The sequence below is a fragment of the Phycodurus eques genome, chromosome 7, assembly GCF_024500275.1.
Source record: "Phycodurus eques isolate BA_2022a chromosome 7, UOR_Pequ_1.1, whole genome shotgun sequence".
Classification (NCBI taxonomy): domain Eukaryota; kingdom Metazoa; phylum Chordata; class Actinopteri; order Syngnathiformes; family Syngnathidae; genus Phycodurus; species Phycodurus eques.
Window position 1 is genome coordinate 18,183,870 of NC_084531.1, and position 20,179 is coordinate 18,204,048.

Here is a 20,179-nt window from a genome sequence, read left to right on the forward strand (position 1 = left end):
GTCCCTCTCTCATTCCCCTAAAACCCTTTTCTGTCCGGCTGCATTTTCAATAAACATCATAATAATAATAAAAAAAAAAAAAATAAGCAGAAGGAGTATTTCAAACTCCCCTGTTACACAGCAAAACTGTTCTAGCACAAAGGTATACAGAGCGACCATTCTGAAAGGCCATGAAGTTGAACAGGAAAGGTTTAAAAAAAAAAAAAAAAATAAATAAAAAAGCATCATCAACTAAAAATGTAATGTATACCGGTGGGACAAAAGAACCTATCGTACCCCAGCCGCAAAGTGATCATGTAAGACACCAAAGCATGTTCTAAACCCTATGCACTGGTTCTTTAGAAGACATTGCAACGAGACAAGCACTAACTTTAGCAATGATGACTTCTTTGCGGAGGATTTTCATGGCGTAGTACATGCCCGTAGCCTTCTCCTTCACCAGGATTACTTTGCCGAACGTCCCCTTGCCCAGTAGCTTCAGGTAGTCGAAATCACTCATGTTCTGCTGAGGCGATGACAGAAAAGCCACAATGGCCAAAACACATCAACTCCTGTTATCAAGCCCCAAATAACCCCTCGGCGTAAAACGAGGCTTGAAAACACTTATAAAATGTGAGCTGACCACTTTTGAGCGGGATTTAGACACGGCGATCTCCATCTCCTCTGCGCCGCTGCTGTCACTCGGCGAGCCAAATTTGATCTCCATTGGCTCCTCGTCCTGCTGCTGACTCTTTAGGCTGTTTGCCACCGCCTGGATCGATCGCATCCATTCTTCCCTAAAACAACAGTGCATATAAACACATTTGAATGAGAATGTCCCTTCATATTTAGAAAAAAAATTTCCCTCGATAAATGTGTGTATTATTATGAAGTACATTTAAACAGGAAGAGTAAATACTAAGTAAAATTCAGTTGGTACAAAAAAATACTGCAAAAACGAATCAGCCAAACCTGCTCCATCAAGCCATGTTTGTTATTTAAAGACTTAGCAAAGGTTACATGAACAAAAAGAGCCTGCTCGGTTGTAATCGGGTCTAATTTAGCCCCAAATTATATTTTGAGTGGAAATGTAATTCTCACAAAAATTGATTTCCCTGCCTTAATGAACAATGGGTTGTTGAAGCCCCCTGTGTTTCTTTGGAGAGCATACGTTACTCTACTGTTGAAACTTGAGACTCACTCAAGATAACATTGTCAATGGTAAATAAAATCACGATAGGATCAAGGTTTAAAGACAAACATCTCCATTAGTTTAGAGTGGAACTTCAACTCTTGAGCAAATGTCTTGAAGCTCATAAAATTATGATTCCCCCCAAAAGTTTCAGGAAAACCACATTTCATTACACATTGTTTCAATAGCCAAAGATTATCGTCAGTAGCAGTGTGGATGACTTTGTTTTGAAACATACCTCTCCTCATTGCTGTCTACATGGAAGGTGCGCTCAATGACTGAGGTCCACTGCAGGCAGCGGATGACAAACGTGTTGGGCCTGGGCCTCTCCGTCTTCATCAGCTGGCATTCTACAAAACACAGAGCCACTAGATAAGAAGACTGGAGGAAGGGGTCACCAAAGCATGGAAAGAAACATGTCAAATTTCAACACCACATGCACCAGCCGGGATGCAGAACTGACCTGCGACGGAGAAGTTGTTGAGAGGTGGCAGGCTGTGATCGCTGGACACTTCGGGCTTCTCTTTGTAGCCGATGAAGGAACCGTCACTCTTTAGGATGAAATAACGAGGCCTCCAGGTTTTAATGTACTCACCTAGTGACACAAAAGTTGATCACAGTTAATGTTTAACTGATTAAAAGTGTTTCTGGATTTAGTAATGAAACAAATGTACACTAAAATCAATCATCAATGCGACAAAATCATGTGGTGCTCATCAGCGAGAGGCCCACATTTATAAGCGAGTTTGGCAGAAATTCACAAAGATTTGGGAACACAATAGCATTAGCGATACTGTACCTCTCTTGTGGAGCCATCCCTCTCTCACAACGCTGACTTCATTCATGCTGGGGCAGAAGACTGTCTGGGTTGGGAGGGGGCGGCAGACCAGCTGGTGCAAACTGTTCAAACTAACTGCTAGAGAGAGAGTGACAGCGACTCAGATACAACACTTGTCCAGAGGGCCTAGAAAGAAAAAGGACAGAGAAAAACACCACAGCGTGAAGAATAAGTCACTTGGTCATCATCACTGACAAAAACGTTCATATATGCACCTGAGAAGACAATGGCATGAACACAAGAAAAAAAATTGTAATGTACAAGAATAAAGTTGTAATATTACAAGAAGCTGAAATTTGTAGTTTTAACCTTTTCAGCTTTAACTTTACATTCACGATATGGCTTTATTCTTGTAACATTGTGTCTGTATTCTCTTATTACAATTTGGGCTATTACTATTGAATCTTTTTAGAATCGATTCCATGTGAAACATTGGTTCCGATGCGCAAACGTGGCTCCGGGCTGAACATTTATTATTTTTTGGTTAGAGCTTAGAGTCAGCAATTTTGTGGCAACCTATTTTAAGTTGACTTTGGCGAGGTATTAGATTTTACAATTTTACCTAATTAAAATGGTGAGTATTCTTATACTTTGGTATAGGCACTTAAAAGAAAATGCTACTTTGAATCACATGAATGACTTTAATAATGTTACACCTTTTTTCTTGAAACATTACCAGTTACGGTGGTTGAAAATACAACTATTCTCATATCATCATGTATTTCTCATAATTTTGTCACTTGTTTCTCATACCATTTTGACTTCTCCTAATTTTAATAAAACCAAGGTACAGTATTCTAGCATTGCCAGGAGCTAAAGTTTAAGAGCCCAGATTTAATTATATATATATATATATATATATATATAAAATTGTAATAAAACCAAGGTACAGTATTCTAGCATTGCCAGGAGCTAAAGTTTAAGAGCCCAGATTAAATTGTATTTTATATATAAATTTTATTTTTATTTTTATTTTAATTAAATTTTATTTTTATTTTTTAAATTTTATATATATATATATATATATATATATATATATATATATATATATATGATTGGCTGGCAACCAGTTCAGGGTCTACCCCGCCCCCCTGCCCGATGACAGCTGGGATAGGCGACCCGAGTGAGGAGAAGCAGCTCAGAAAATGGATGGAGATATATATATATATATATATATATATGGATATATATATACACATATATATCCATCCAAATATATATATATATATATATATATATATATATAGACATACACACACACACGTATTATACAAACAGCCCAATGACAACTGTGACATATGTTCAAATGCACTACTAAATCAGGTGCAGGGATCAACATGAAACAACAGTCGTGGTATACAATACATGTGAGTGGCTAATTCTATGGGCCACGCTGTGCTAAAACGAGTTATGTTCAGCCTGGGGAGGCGTATGTGAACACAAAGCAAATCTTATTCCACAGAACAAAGGACACTTTCTGTGAATTGTGGGTTAGGTCTCCACAAGCACTATGCTGCAATCATGTGTTTACCTTTACATGTTTCACCACCAGCCCACAACACAGAAAAGTGCTGAAATGTGCACGTCACATCGTGCCTATCTGACCATCTGACATTTATGACAACACGATGGGAAAGTGCTAACCACTGATACCTCGTCATTTTTTTTCCAGTGTCAAGTTATAAATAGTGGATATCATCATTATTATTAAAGCAGTGCCAGGAAGAGCTCAAATGTAATGTTACTGAATTCCAATTAATGTCTGTCACAATGATTGTCGTGTAATGGCCAATCAGTTAGATGAAATGGAATATTTGGGCTATGGCTGGGCATTTAATAAAATTCATCAATTAAAAACATGCATGGTAGATTAATTGAAGACTTTAAATCGCCCGTAGGTGTGAATGTGAGTGTGAATAGTTGTTTGTTTCTATGAGCCCTGCGATTGGCTGGCGACCAGTTCAGGGTGTACCCCGCCTCTCGCCCAGAGTAAAATGGGATAGGCTCCAGCATACCATGAACCGAGCGAGGATAAGCAGTACGGAAAATTAATGAATTAATTTGAGTTTGTCAAGATTTTGTTAACCAAATTTCTGCTGTAGTCCAAAGTGTCTTCCCGCTGACACCAACAACATGGCTGCGGACAGAGTGGAGCTAGTTCACAAAAGCAGTCAGCTTAAGTATATAAGTTACAATAAGTTACAATGATTCCTGCTAAGAAACAGACGAGTACGAACTGAATCATTTTCACATCGTTTTCCATATCACAAGAAAGCAGTCCGCCTGAACATTTACAATTTTTTTTTACCCATTTTATGTTCCAAAAGCAGTGATTTATTGACATGCTGGAAACGTTGGATCCGATGTATGTCCGTCCAATCCACAAATATTTTCACCAAGGCTGCCTTGCCTCACCTGTAAAACCATGACTATAGTTATTGAATATGTTTCGAATTGCGTGTTCTATCAATTATCCCATCAATCATTTGAATAAAAATGTATTTTGCATCATAAATAAGAGTACATGTGGGGTGCAGGTATTATTTTTATCCACTCGCCATCCTTGCTATCTACTGTAGTATCTATGACTGTGAATTTATATTGCTTTAAAAAGGTGGGGCCTGTGTGTTAAGTGACTCGATGTGAATTGTGGCCAACGCCAGCTCGTGTATGAATATGCGTATTACGTGTTTGTTTTCTTACCATTTGCTCAACATAGCACAGTGGATTGCAATACGTTCTAACTAGTAGGGATGATAATCAATAAGAAAATCAATTCCATTGAATCGAATCCCTTTTGTGAACCGTTTCCCCATATCGATCCCACTATAGTAAATATTCGGCTCCTTATTCGAATCCCCGGGAACTGGTTTCACAGATTAACTTTCTGTGACGTCACGTGGCTCAGCCAGACTGCAGATTTAGAATTTAGCTTGTGTTATATACCAACAACATCGTGCATGTTTTTTTTTTTTTCATATAAAACAACCTATCTGGAATCAATATGAGCGCTGATAAGGAATCAAATCGATAATGGCATCAACATTGATAATTTCTTATCAATTATCATCCCTATTAACTAGCAATGGTAAGCTATATCAAATTAGCCAATTTCAATATGGTACCTTGTGTTGATCAGACAAGCTGCTGAGGTACAAATTATTACACTTGGTCTTCCTTGTTGAATGTGAAATGATCTCTAAACGCTTGACATTTTCTGTCTTTACAAACCCCTCTCTCTTTCCACCATAGCACTAAATTATTTCTACATGGAGTGGTGTGTGTGACTGCTGTAACATTAGTCTGCCCTATCCCTACAAAGCTTCGAGGCAGATTTTACTTCAACCTTTTTTTTGGGCAATTGACTCACTTAATGTATTCAAATAATCATCATAGCCCTAAACCATAACTCGATATGAGAAGGTGTGTGAAAGAGCTGCAGGGGTTGCATTGTTAAATGTAAATTCATTAAGAATCATGTTTACATACATGCTTTGACAAAATGGAAACAGAATTATTCACATTATAGAAAATAAAAATATGTATTTTAATATTTCTGAATAAGTTATTGCAAGTTATTACTAGGGGGAAACTTGCTGGGGGGAAAAACCTGTTTCAAAGTTTGGGAATAAAGCAACTCCCAGAAGGGGTAAAGAAACCAAAGAGCAAAAACCTTTGGTCATTTAGGGAGATTTTATTTTAAGGCCATATCGCCCTCGCCCAGCACTAAATTGTAACCAAAGGGTGAGTGATTTGACACTATTAAAACATATGGAGCACAACAAAACTTTCACTGTCGTTGTGACGAAAAGCAGCAAGAATATTAGTTAATGAACATTCGGGAAACCCACATAACAGTGCGGAGTGTATTTTATGGCTACCCGTGTATATAGTGTTGTAATAAATTTTAGAGCAGCATGCTGCAAAACGGTCTCATAACACGTCCCCATCACTATAGCGTGGAGGCTACAAGCTAAAGTAGCACGGGTCAGTGAACAGTGTCGCTCGGCGTCCAGAAGGCGGAAAATTGCTTCCCACGCTTAAACTAGTTTGTCCACCATAGCAGGGTTGGCCGTTCACCACACAGCTCCAGGGGACCGCGAGCGTGACATTTCCGAACAAACAAGACAGCTAACCACGATAGCCCCCCGAGCTAACAGCTAGTTAGCGCGCGAGCTAACCACCTCACTCGTCTCCCGTTCTATTATTACTACCACGCCGGCTCCCCCCCTCTCCTCCACATTTTTTAACATACCTCCACTGTGAAATATTTCCACTTCTCGAAGAGTTCCACAAGTAGCGCTGCACCAGGCTCCCACCGCCGGTTATCACTCTCCGCTTGTGTGTATTGAACTCTGTCAATGATCACACAAGCTTAGCCGACTAGCTTGTTTTTCTTCTCACAATAACAGCGGCGACGGCGTGCTCGGTTTGTCACCGAAGCGAGCCAGCGAACAAATCCTCCGGGCCGCTACTCGGTGGGCAAGAGAGCGTAATAAGACGGCTTTAAGGTTCAACTCGTGGACATATTAAACAGCGTCACTGTTGGTTTAGTGGGGTTAGAGTGTCTCCCGTTTGCTGCTCGTCTACGCGAAAGCCCTTCGCTCCACAACTCCGTCCCCCCAGCCAGGCAGCCAGGCAGGCAGGCAGGCAGCCAGGCAGCCAGGCAGCTACTCCAGTCGGAAATGACGCGCAAAGGGCCCACAACCTGGACGGAAAGTACAGAACAAATACAGTGGACGCCCCCCACACAACTGCGACAATATATAAAATATGATTAAATACTGCCACTTTTTTGTATAGTACATTCCTTTTTCCACACCAGGGATGCAGTGAATTTGGTCTCCACTTCTCCCACTGACTTCACACCAAGACATGGGGCGTGTTGATTTTGGTGATGAAAAAGGGGCGTTTCAATCAGTTATTCACCAGTTTCTCCAACATTGATTGATATTATTGGAAATGACTGCCACTTTCATTTTCTTGAGTAACGAATACGAAATATGGACCAAAGACTCCTTGATTGCAACTAAACTGTACTTAGGCAGTAATTCTTTTACATACCACTAGAGAGAGCCCGCGAACCACACAATGAGTATCACTGCTCTATAAAATTATGAACTACTGCGATAGGCCGGGGACCAGTTCAGGGCGTACCCCGGCTCTCGCCCAAAGATAGCTGGGATAGGCTCCAGCACGCCGGCGACGCCTGTGAGGATAAGCAGTACGGAAAACGGATGGATGTACAGGTCTTTTCAAAATGTATAAATAGCCTCTGTAACTCTAATAATTGGGTGATTTAATCATCAATGTTTTATATAAAAGGGAAAGACAGACAGAGTTTGGGACGGCCTCCAACTACCAAAGTACCCCCCACAGGACTCCCAAAGGGACACGGTCGAACGCCTTCTCTAAATCCACAAAACACATGGTTGGGCGAACTCTCATGCACCCTCGAGGACCCTGCCGAGGGTGTAGAGCTGGTCCACTGTTCCACGGCCAGGACAAAAACCACACTGCTCCTCCTAAATCTGAGATTCGACTTCCCGACTGACCCTCCTCTCCAGCACTCCTAGATAGACCTAACTAGGGAGGCTGAGGAGTGTGATCCCCCTGTAGTTGGAACACACCCTCCCTTCTTAAAAAGGGGGACCACACCCCTGTCGGCCAAACCAGAGGCACTGTACCCGATGTCCACGCGATGTTGCAGAGGCGTATTAACCACAAGAGCCCCACATCATCCAGAGCCTTTAGCAAGTCCGGGCAAATCTCATCCACGCCCGGGGCCTTGCCACTGAGGAGCTTTTAGTAGAGTCTGCCTCAGACATCCATCCCCTTCCTCATGGGAAGGCATGTCGGTTGAATTGAGGAGGTCTTCTAAGTATTCTCCCCACCGACTCACAACGTCCCGAGTCGAGGTCAGCAGCGTCCCATCCCCACTATACACAATGTTGATGGTTCACTGCTTCCCTCTCCTGAGACACCAGATGGTGGACCCGAATTTCCTTTAAGCCGTCTGGAAGTTGTTCTCCATGGCCTCACCAAACTCCTCCCACGCCCGAGTTTTTGCCTCAGCGACCACCAAAGATGAAGTCCGCTTGCCCAGCTGGTACCCATCAGGATTCCCACAGGCCAAAAATGCCCGATTGGACTCCTTCTTCAGCTTGACAGCATCCCTCACCTCTGATGTCCACCAGCGGGTACGGCGTTGCCGCCACGACAGGCACAGACCACCTTACGGCCACAGCTCCAGTCGGCCGCCTCAGCAACGGAGGCGCGGAACATGGTCCAATCGGACTCAATGTCCCCCACCTCACCCGGAACGTGAGCAAAGTTCTGTCGGAGGTGGGAGTCGTTCATCCCAATCATGCCCTTCCAGGTGTCACTGTCATTGCCCATGTGAACATTGAAGTCCCCAGCAGGAGCACTCTCCAGCACCCCCTCCAAGGACACCAAAAAGGGTCGGTACTCTGAACTGCTGTTTGGTGCATAGGCACAAACAAAAGTCAAGACCCGTCTCCCCTCCCGAAGGCAGAGGGAGGCTACTCTCAGACAGAGCAGAATTAAAATCAGAGGCACATATGTACCTAATGCTGTGACTTGGATGGATTTTCTTTGGTCCCTTATAATGAATGTATACCCTGGTGAATAAATTGGCACTTCATAGTGAAGGGATGGATAAGGATAGAAGAATTATTAAAAATGTATAAAAAATATTTATTGACAGAATGTAATTTAAAACAAATAATACCACAACAGCATTGCTGACATTGTGAATCAGGTCCATGCTGTCCATGCATATGGAAACCCGTTGGACCATTTATTTGATATCCTACTAGTTCTGAATTGTCCATGTACTAGTATGCTCTTTGTCCTCACTAGTAAGACAATTCAGCACACTCTCAGAGAACTTTATTTTGTTGTCTTTGCTGCTTCCGTTGCAGGTAGCGAGCGCGTGCATCACTGATACTGCTTTCGTCATTTCGCTTCTCCACCTTCTTCAAGGCATCCTCACCAGAAACCTCTGAAACAAAACAAATCATGGCAATACTGAACATGTGTGATAAAGGGACAATTCCCTAAAAAGAAAAATCAGTGGATTCAAAAACAATCTCAAAGACCTGATTGCCTTTTGGCAGCGTCTCTCCTCTCCCACTTTGTCACCTCCTCATCAGTGACTTCTTCTCTCGCCACACTGCTTAGTTCATAAACGTCTACCTCGTGCAATTTTGGCAGCAGATCCTTCACCCACTCGTATCTGATGGGACATACCGTCCTGATGTACACACGTGACGTCACCAACATGTCATGGAAGAGAATCCAGTCCAGCTCCATCTCCTTGTCAAAAAGCTGAGAGAAATAAGGGAACACAGAGTATAGCAGTTACAGTGGAATCGGGGTTTAAGCTTTAATACTAATAGAAATGGTAATAAAGTAAATTTGAATAATATTACCGATGACGATGGATGAATGTGAACCATGGATCCATGACCATCCATTGTGCAAAATACCTTTCCAACAGACCTATGAAAGGTAAAAAAAAAATAAAAAATAATAAAATAACATTTAAAAAAACGGAATAATTACAGTATACAGTTTACTTAGCGGGGACATATTTTGCCAAACCAACTTTTTCCTAGTGTTTGGGATGTAATATTGTCTCTATGGTGCCTCAGTAAACGTGAAATATGAATTAAAATCATCGACGCATTCCTGACTTCCAGATGTTTTTCTGCCGAGAGGCCTGAAATCATACGAATTTATCAAGCTTACCTACTTCACTACCAAAGACCTCTGCCTTCCCTTCTCGCTCCCGAGCCAGCGCTGTCAACATAACAAACGTGTGCTCTGACAAGTGGGTCTTCTCCACAGAGGTAACCAATCAGAGGAAAGGGGGCGGTCTTAGCCAAATATGTACAAAGCGGATACAAAACTGGGTCAACCCAGCTATCAGAGGGGCTTTTTCTAGACATTCGTATGACAAAACCAAGTTGTTTTTTTAAATGAAATTAAAATTTTTATACTTGTTGTCCATGTTAGAGAGTCACTTTATGGAGGTCCAAATGTCCAAAATACAGGAACTTTAAAGTAAGCTTTCTTTATATATTCATCCATCCATACATCCATTTTCTGAGCCGCTTCTCCTCCGAGGGGTGCGGGCGTGCTAGAGCCTATCCCAGCTATCATCGGGCAGGAGGCGGGGTACACCCTGAACTGGTTGCCAGCCAATCGCAGGGCACATACAAACAAACAACCATTCACACTCACATTCACACCTATGGGCAATTTAGTGATTTTTTTTCTGGGAGGAAAAAAAATTGGTGGTGAGAACATAAGAGAAAAATGTCCACGAATGAACTAAAACAGCAACGACATTGAAATGTAGACTGCTATGTTAGCCACTAGCTAGCCCAGTCACTTGTCATCAAAAGTTGAGTGCTATCAGCTGTGTGATATGTTTTGATATTTTACATTAAAATAGTGGATGACTTCATATTACACTAGTGTTGTGTTTTGTGTGAGTTGCATTAGAGACCTCTTTCATCATCATGTTTATTGGTTTTGTAACTTCTGCTGATAGACCTTTTCATGTTTGTACACAATAGGCGACAGGGTACTTCCGGGTGGCAGAAAGTGACTGACTCCAGGTGACATGAAATGAAAACGGTGATAAACGGTGTTTGGGGTCGCGCTGTCAGACATACCCCAAAGGGTATAGTTTTAAAAAATATATATTTATATTCCCTTGAAAAAAAAAAGGTTTCTTAGAATGCATTTTAATCAAATATTTGGTTGGGTTCTCTTTGAGCTATTTAGCAAAACATAGTGGCTAGCCTGCCAGTCGACTACAGCTCGCGATCCATATTACATATCAAAAGAGCACGTCTGTGCCATTAATACGACCGAGCAAGAGAAAAGTCAATTGATTGGCCAGTCTCTCAATGATCATGTCTGAATTTCCATTACATCAAATTGCAAATTATGCATGCTATCTCCCTTCCAAGCAATTTGGCTGGAGTAACAATTTTTTTCCGTGACATTTCTCACATCCAAACTACGGCGATAAAGAAGATGGCTAAACTCATCATTCCATCCATTTGCCCTCTGCCTTGGTCAAATGATATGTCAGAGTGTGATGTCATTGTGAAAAGGTCTATAGTGCACATAGATGACAATAAAGTTCAATCGAGTTTTTATAGTGGTGACAGTTTGGGACTTTAAAACAAATTATTCCAACTATAACTGATCTCAATAGGAAATTTTTATTTTAAAGTTGAACAAATCCAACCCAAACAGCAACCTTTGAGGTTCCACTGAATATGAAATAAATCTCAAACAATCATGAAATATGAATGATTGGCATTTAGTCTCCATATTACCTTCTGGCAACATTGGTGAAGTACCCTGTGCACAGGCACCGTCGAAAGAGTTCATTTTTATTGCCATCAAATTTCTCGACAGGGAAATCTCTCCTCTGGAATGATAAACAGGAGGTTAATATGAGGTAAAAACATGAGTTCCCACAGCTACCATTAAATTAATTCCAATAAGTGCTGTACAGTACTTGTTGCAAACGAAGGAGGATGTCACGCAGCTGAGTCTCCACACTGAAGGCGGATTTGAGCGCCCTCCAGTGGATCCAATTATCCTTGCACCACACTGATGGTCTTTCGCTGTGGAATACAAGAGCAACAAATAACTTTTTGTGTAGAATACAAAAACAAAGAAATAGACAAACAATGTATGTTCATCTTGCCGCAGTGATTGGTACCTGGCTTTACACTGTTGAAACACACTAAGAAGTGTGCTGAAGTCATTTATGCCGCCACTATTGGCCACCAGGGCTCTATGACTCTGATCGGCTTCTTTCTGCTTCTCAGGGTCGCCTAGACAAGACATACAATAGGCAAACTGGAGTAAAAGCTTATATCCAAACTCAGCACTCAAACTAATTACATTTTTTCAATTTGACCAAACAATCTCAAAGGAAAAATCTGCCTGTAAAGTCGCATAAAACTAGTAGTAGTAAGTTTAGTTTAGTTAGTTTAAGCAGCTGTTTTGCATAATATCATGTGAGACCTCAGTGCAGCGAATCAAAGGTTTAACTCTGGGTGTTTGTTTTGCTTTTTCTTTTGTTTTGGTGACACTTATTACCAAAATTTGGTCAAGTTTGTGCAAGGAGCGTAAAGACTAGGGATGTCCCGATCCAACGTTATCACTTCTGATCCGATACAATATTGCCGCCTCGAGTTTTGTCCAAAACCGATACGAGTCCAAACCAATATCAGAAATAACTATACATACTTTACTTATTTTGTACTATGGAATGTTAGAGAAGGCTCGATCAAGTGATATCAGTCAAACAGAGAACAATAATCAGCAACAGTAGGTGTGAGGAAAAACTGACACACTATTAACCAATGGTTTACATAGTAACTTTAAACATAGAAATGTACTACAATTGAATCAAATTATTAAAAAGGAGAAAATAACTTCAAGAAAACAATAACATAAAAACAAATATTTAAATAGCAACATAACCACTGCTTAACTTAAACATAAGCATATTCTACACGTAAAATAGATGAAATTTAAAAAAAAAAGAAGAAAACCATGAAAAATAACCTCAATAAACAAATACATATACTATTTATACTTAAAGTGTGAAGTAACAACTCAAGTTAAATTTAGGCTTTTTTTTAGTCAGTATATGGTGGGAACAGCTTTTGGTTTCTCCACATGTGCGGCAATACACTTTTGAACTTCGTCTTCTTCTTTGTAACTGGGGTTTAGTTTTATTGACAATGTTGTGGCAGATAGGACTCATGGAGTGAGGCTCGAGGTTGTCAGCTGTCTCTGTGTGTGCCTTGTTGGCATTGCTGTTCCTGCCGTGCACATCATGGCACATCTGATGGGCAGTGTGGTGCACGCAACGAACTACACACTTGCAGTAACAAAAAGTAGAAGTCACGATCAAATATTGTTAATAACTATTTTTTCACAGAGTTTGAAGAATATATGCCAGAGGGTATTGTTATATTGCTTGTTTGTATGTGCGTATACAGCATTTGTGTACCAATAGTCATTATTTTGAGAGATATAAGTGCCACAAATTCAGTGCTAATTTTCATTAGCTTGTCAATAGTGTTCTTCATTCATTGTGTGTTAAGCTTTGCGCTAGCGATTTCAGTAAACAAAAATGAAGAAACGAAGTCTGTGATGTATTTGAACATTCAATAGGTGTATTTTTTTTTTGTTATGTGTCTTTAGTTTTACAATGACCTTCAACTAGAATGTTAATAAACAACTTTAAGCAAGCAACATTCACTCATACTGCTTTAGCACCTTAGCAACCGGTTGTTGTGATCATGTGGGCTATGCATGCCGTCAGGGCACTGCTGGTTAGAAGGGCTGGAGCGGAGCTACGAATAGACTGGTTGTATAAAAGTGGTGAAATTGGAGACCGATCTAATCCAATACTCGTTTTGAAGAAGAATTTGAGAAGGGGGACAATACTTTTTCACAGCACTGTATTTGAGAGGCTGTTGGCAGTGATATTACCATTCATTGACTACTGCACTCGTGTATTTTGAGGAGACTCCCTATTCAGCCACAGGTGCATATTCAATAAAAAATATAGTTAAGCATTATTGTAAAACACTCAATATTTATATATTTACTGTATGGTATAGCTTGATGGAGACCAGTTGGATCTCGCTTTGTACCCAGAAATGTCATTTTTGTGATACAACATGGCATTTTTGATTGGCCGTTACCTCTAGGACGTTTGCGACACCATTCAACTGCGGTCTGTCACTCATAAAAACAAATCTCAATTTATCGCTTGGTGTGCGGCGGGCCTTAAGCTACCATTACATATATCAGAAATAAACTAGGGCAGTCATTATATAATATTTTTAGAATCAATTATGCTATCATTTATTCCATCAATTAATCAGATAAAACATATTTTACATGAAAGTATATAAAACATTTTTTTTATTACTGTTTATGCCGCCACCTTGTGGCTTCTAAGGACAGTTAAAGTACAATAACCCTTTTTGAGGGGTGTCAATTACTTGCAAATTTCCACTAATCACGGCTGGGCTCGGTCGCGCGAATGGCGGGGCTCACTCTGTTTTAGTACTTTCAAAGGAATACATTTGATGGTTGAGTTTCAGCATAATGTTGCCAATTGATGCAGAATAATATTACCAGGCCGTATGAAGATATTCTCTACAGACAACATGGCAGCCACGGGGAGCAGCAGGTCCTGGCAGCCGTGCGAGGCAGACTTCAGCAGGGCTCTGGTGAGGCCCGGGTGCAGGGGAAACTCCACCATCAGCCCCCCCAGGTGAGTCACTCGACCCCTCCTAGCAGAAAACGTGGTGCCCGTCACGGCCAATGCTGTTGTGCTAACGATACCAAAAACAGGTGACACGCGCACAAACCTGTCGATAGCATCAAACTGATAGAGCTGTTTCAGCGCCTCCAGGATAAACCTCTCTTCTGGAGGGTCCAGATAGGGAAACCTGTGGAGAAAAATGGAGGATGTGCGAGACATCAGCAAATCCTGAGACTGTAATAAGTGAGCATTTAAAGCAGCGGTCGGTGAGCTTTTTTGCTCAAGGGCCACATTTGATTTTTAAAAGAGATAGATGGGGCAGGTCATTAGAGGTGAGTAGAAAAATAAAAACATAAAAAAAGTTGATTCTCATTTTAAATTGTATTTTATCAAACAATTGTTTGATAAAATAGGTAAACATTTTTATTGTTTTTATAAATTGACTTAACAAGTTACTTAATGGGATGAATTCCCCCCCCCCCCCCCCCAAAAGAAACAAATACATTTCAACTAACCAATTTTATGAAAAAACAGCCAAATTTAAAGCAAAAAATATAAAAATAATCTTGATAATGTAATTGCTCGGTGAGCCGAATTAAAGAACGGTGTGGCTGTATTTGGCAAACAGGCTAACAACTGGTGCTCTTAAGGATTTGGTGTTGGTTTGTTTTTCTTTTTTAGTTGTTTTGTGTTTTTGTGGCGGCACGGTGGATGACTGGTTAGAGCGTCAGCATTTCTGGGTATCAGTGTCTTGCTCAAGGACACCACAGCCGTGAGTCCGGGGAATGTTGGCGGATGGTCCAGTCGGGGTCTTGAACCTAAGTCCCCCAAGGTGGCAGGCGATGATCTTAACCATTGGCACACAGCTGCCCACTAACACTACAAAATACTTATTAATTGCAGCCATAACTATAAATACATAAAATTTACCCTGTACCATCTTAATTTCAAAGTGTGATTTGTTTTACTTTATTATGGTTTCATAATACATTGTGTAACTATTCTTTATAGTTGAATAACATTTGGGAATGTTAAAAGGTTACTTAAAGGAATGACTGGACAGTTATATAAAGGTTTTATGAAGGGATCAGTTTGAACCTGGAACAAATAAATACACTTTAGATTATAGTGAATTTGCTATTAACATATTCCTCTATTTGCATTTTTTCCCCTTCTGTGGAATCTATCCTCAGCTATTTGCTGAAAAACTCACCTATTTGCAGCTCTACATAATTTTGTGCTCGTTCAAATGCACAGATGCCGTGAAAGCTCTGGCTAATAGGAAACTTGTAGTTGATGTCAAGGAAGTATTTTGAAGTGATACGTCTCGGCTGTTTAAGATTGTTATATGTCAAGGAGGTGCAAAGTTTAGCCTGAGTTGTTAGCAGAAGTTATGGAGAGTCATTGCAGCATGAGTAATTTCTGCTTTGCTGAGTGGACGGAGGTCTTGTTATTGATTGAAAATTGGTATTTTTACAGGTTGCGAAAGGAACAAATTAGAACAACTTAGAAGTCAACTATTCTCACAAACTGATTGTATTCGAACTGAGAGTCACATTACCTAATGACGTCATGTACACCGAGGCACTTAAGTGTGAGGACCACTGCAGTCAGACTCGTCCTCTGGATCTCAGGAATAGTATATTCGGGCATGCATTCCTCCCAGAACTCTTTGGTGTAGATGCGAAAACACTTCCCGGCTGAGGTTCTTCCAGCTCGGCCTGCTCTCTGCTGAGCTTCACTCCTAACGGCAGGAAATCACCAAATACATTTATTTGTTGTTGCTGACAAAACAAGAAGCTTAACTCATCAGGAGATATGACTCACTTTGAAATGGGCACCACTTCTAAAATGTCCATGCCCACCCTGGAGTTGTGGTTGAGTTGTTTCACAAAGCCGCTGTCTATGATGTACCTGAAAACACAACATGGCGACTTTCGTGCCATCTTAATTGGCTCATTACAGTGTTAGATGCATAAAAGCGGCATGCTCACTTTATGCCAGTGATGGTGAGAGATGTGGCAGCAATGTTGGTGGCCACCACACACTTCCTTATTCCCAGAGGAGGAGGCTGAAAGATCTGCCGCTGTTGCTCTGTGAGGAGGACAAAGAAGGATAATACAGTATACAGTCATACCTTGATTTACAACTTGACTTTCTGAAATTAGAAAATGCTGTTTCATATTGTTAATAAAATAAAGTGCATGACGGCAGTTGTATGCATTTACCAGTTGGCATGGAACCATAGAGGGGTAAAATAAGGAGCCCATCTACTGTTTTGTCCTGTACGTCATAGCGGTAGTCTATAGACTCAGCCTTTTCAAACAGCAAATCACAGGCCCGCTCGATCTCTGACTGACCTGTCAAACATGGACAGATCAATATATTTGGATGTCAACAGGCTTCAGAGATTCATACTTCAAGTTATGTGCGGCGCTGACCTGTTAAAAACACCAAAATATCGCCGGCCTTCTCACTGGTGTGAACATCCAGAGCCAGAGTCACAACCTGTGGCGTGACATAAAGGCTTTATAAGTAATCCTAATCTTTACAAAGACAACAAGACTTTGAGGGACACTGGCAGAAAGGTACAGCTGAACCTCCAAAATCAAATGCCGCCAAAGTGGTACAATTTGGAGGCGCAAGATACTATTTCGTGGCATTTAAAAGTTCAGCATGGTACCTCTTTCACATAACCCGTGCTCTGTAGATCTTTAGGTCCCACAGCGGTGCCCAATGTGCAGGTGACAGGAAATGTCCTTCCGGGGATAGCAAATACGGGGCAGTCACCAAGAAAAGACGAAAGTTTGTCTGTTTCCATGGTGGCTGACATCACCACCACTTTCAGTGGAAAAGCTCGGCCCTTCATAGATTCAGCCGGATTAGAAAAAACCTTCTTCAGTAAACCCAGGAGGATATCCTGTGATGTAAAGACACTTAGTTAAGTGTGGGAATCATTTGAAGGCTCGAAATTGTCATTATAGATGCCGCCTGATTAGAATATGAAGCAGTATTTGGACCACAGTGAAAACAAAAACTATATAAAATACTACGAGAACAATAAGTACTACTAAGTATTACAAAACAACGTCGGAAGTTTTATGAGACGAGTCATAATCTTAGGAGAATGAAGAGATGCTACAAGCAATAACTAATTTGAGAAGGTCCTAATTACATTAGAAAATTTTTATTTTACAATAATAAAGTCAGTACATAAGTATGAAAGTTTTTTTTAATAATAAAGCAGTACTATTTTGAGAAATGTTCTGAATTTTACAGATATAAATTATGTAATTTTATCAGAATAACCTCATTGTGAGATGAAAGTAAATTTTAAAAGAATGTTAACATTTTTTAGACAAGTATGTATTCTGACACTATTCTTGTAAAATTAGAACGAGTCATAATGATCCAAGAAAAAAATTCATAATACTATAGCAATAAAGTTGTAATTTTGAAAACAAACTCAAGAGGTGTAACAATTCGTTTTAACAATGATTCGCTTCCTATCACGATTCGTGGTTGCCAATTCAATTCAAGGACGATACTAAGCGATGCAGTGGATGGAAATCGATTTGGTAACTTTTTAGCGCAAATTTCAACCAGTGTGACTGTGACATGGATACTGGACACAGCAGATGAAATGTCCTAGATTGCTGTTGTTTCTTGTATGGGAATCAGGTAAAAATTAATTATGGTCATTAAATATAAAGATATTGCTGTTGTACTTGTATTGCTTTGCAATAAAACAAGCGTGAAAATAGCAGCTTATTGTTATTTATATTATTTCAGCTATGATTTTACTTGTTGGGCCAGTTTTCTCCTCAAAAAAGATGGGGAGAACATGCAAACTCCATATAGGCGGGGCCGGGGATTGAACCCAGGTCCTCAGAACTGCGAGGCTGACGGTCTAACCAGTCGTCCACCGTGCCGCCACCATGTACTACAACATAAGTCAATTTTACGAGAATAAAATCTGAATTTTAGTCACAATACAAGAAATTGAACTGAAATTGAACTTGAATTGAAGATGTAATTTACAAGTAGTCGAATTACGGAGGAAAACAAGTCATATTTGCGCAGTACAATCATAACATCCATCCATCCATTTTCTGTACCGCTTAATCCTCACAAGGGTCGCAGGCGTGCTGGAGCCTATCCCAGCTATCTTCGGGCGAGAGGCGGGGTACACCCTGAACTGGTCGGCAGCCAATCGCAGGGCACATATAAACAAACAACCATTTGCGCACACATTCACACCTACAGGCAATTAAGTCTTCAATCAACCTATCATGCATGTTTTTGAGATGTGGGAGGAAACCGGAGTACCGAGAGAAAACCCACACAGGCACGGGGAGAACATGCAAACTCCACACAGGCGGGGCTGGGATTTGCAGTCTTTTGGCACATCACAGTATCAAGTTTTTGTAGTAATAATGAAATAGACTCCTTAAAATGATCACTTTATTCGGAAAGTACGTTTAACTTTACTCTTTATTTTCATTGTGGCACCAATACTCCTGCATTGCTAGAGAGGATGTGCTAACTCACAGTGTTGAGGCTTCGCTCGTGGACCTCATCCAAGACCACAACACTGTAGTGAGAAAGTCCAGGGTCTGCCAGGACCTCTCTCAACAAACAGCCATCCGTCATATATTTCACCTCCGTATCCTGCCTCAATCAAATCGTAACATCACATCACATTGTCTCACAACACTGTCTGCAAAGGGTGCCTCTGTGCTGGTCTCTCACCTGTGTTGTGCAGTCGTCAAAGCGCACCTGGTAGCCCACCTCTCTTCCCAGAGTGCACTGCATCTCATGGGCAACCCTCTGAGCCACCGTGATGGCAGCCACCCGGCGGGGCTGGGTGATGCAAATTTTGCCATTTTTACAAAAGCCTGCCAAGGAAACATGACAATCACACACCACGCAAACTAAACTGGTGCACATGTTGCGATCAGTTAAATACACGTTTACTATCACAGTAACAATAATAACAAGGTGGCTTACCTGCTTGGTACAAATATTGTGGAAGCTGCGTCGTTTTCCCACTGCCAGTCTCACCTGTGACCAACAAAAAAGGGCTCTCCTTCACGGCCTGTACCAGTTTAGCTTTATGCTTGTAGATTGGCAAACGTTTTGACTCGTTTTCTTTCGGGTGCTTCGTCGTCGATTTGGACATTACTGGTCCGTAAATTATTACAGCAAGTAACAGAATAGGTAACAGATAACAATATCGTTTGCTACTGTGCCCTAAACCGCCATTATAATGATGAAATGAAGTTGTCAACAAGTTCTGGCGTTTCGAAAACCACACACTCAAGATTTACTTCCGCAAACTATTTCATTGTGTGTTCCTATTGGTCGATTGGTGGACGCGTGACCAGAATGAGCGGAAACATTTTTGTTTTACTCATTGAAATAACAAAATAGTACAGGTGAGTAAAACAAACGTATATTAAAAATACAGTCTTACAGAACAGTACCAATGTGAAACTAAAATAACAGCTTCAATAATTTTAAGACTAAGATTACTATTTGTACAGGAAAAAAAACAATAACTGTAAACGAACTATCATAAAATGAAGATAGAAACATGTGCGAGGGATAAATTTTGAGCGAGCGAGAAAAAAGACAGAAAAAAATCATCACTTATTAAATGTGTCTTTGATGGAAATTGTTTTACGTTCACTAGAATGTGCGAGGTTTTCATGGCATTTTGTTTAGAAAGTTTGCCTTGTTGTTGTTTTTAGTTCAGAGTAAAACGTGAATATTTGGGTTACATGAAAACACTCTGGCTTTGTGAATATCATTTGCCTCATAA

General features: G+C 40.7%; 2 protein-coding genes across 5 annotated transcripts in view; both read right to left on the bottom strand.

Moving 5' to 3' along the window:
* akt2 (v-akt murine thymoma viral oncogene homolog 2) overlaps positions 1-6,861 on the bottom strand; it is a 33,094-nt gene extending 26,233 nt beyond the window's left edge. Inside the window, exons 1-6 of one of the 2 annotated variants that reach the window (XM_061681507.1) lie at positions 6,265-6,861; positions 1,971-2,135; positions 1,635-1,766; positions 1,410-1,521; positions 623-776; positions 371-502 (exon numbers count right to left, since the gene is read on the bottom strand). In XM_061681507.1, coding sequence (XP_061537491.1) covers positions 371-502; positions 623-776; positions 1,410-1,521; positions 1,635-1,766; positions 1,971-2,016 — 576 coding nt within the window. In that variant the 5' untranslated portion in view covers positions 2,017-2,135; positions 6,265-6,861. Of the gene's footprint in view, positions 1-370; positions 506-622; positions 777-1,409; positions 1,522-1,634; positions 1,767-1,970; positions 2,136-6,264 lie in introns of both variants that reach the window. The other variant, XM_061681506.1, reaches the window with a different exon arrangement.
* A 1,876-nt stretch (positions 6,862-8,737) lies between these two features.
* Positions 8,738-19,680, bottom strand: dhx40 (DEAH (Asp-Glu-Ala-His) box polypeptide 40). Of its 3 annotated transcripts, none has more exons than XM_061682485.1 (17): positions 19,366-19,680; positions 19,108-19,253; positions 18,907-19,026; positions 17,039-17,275; positions 16,797-16,863; positions 16,584-16,715; positions 16,350-16,449; positions 16,183-16,269; positions 15,917-16,099; positions 14,462-14,542; positions 14,226-14,383; positions 11,782-11,896; positions 11,575-11,683; positions 11,390-11,484; positions 9,464-9,533; positions 9,131-9,359; positions 8,738-9,033 (listed from the first exon to the last, which is right to left on the bottom strand). In XM_061682485.1, the coding sequence occupies exons 1-17, from the start codon at positions 19,535-19,537 to the stop codon at positions 8,912-8,914; spliced, it is 2,223 nt and encodes a 740-aa protein (XP_061538469.1). In that variant the 5' UTR covers positions 19,538-19,680; the 3' UTR covers positions 8,738-8,911. The 3 variants fall into 3 exon arrangements, with proteins under 3 accessions (XP_061538469.1, XP_061538468.1, XP_061538470.1); XM_061682486.1 differs by having other exon boundaries at positions 8,926-9,033; positions 9,282-9,359; XM_061682484.1 differs by having other exon boundaries at positions 14,226-14,542.
* Between the last annotated feature and the right edge of the window lie 499 nt (positions 19,681-20,179).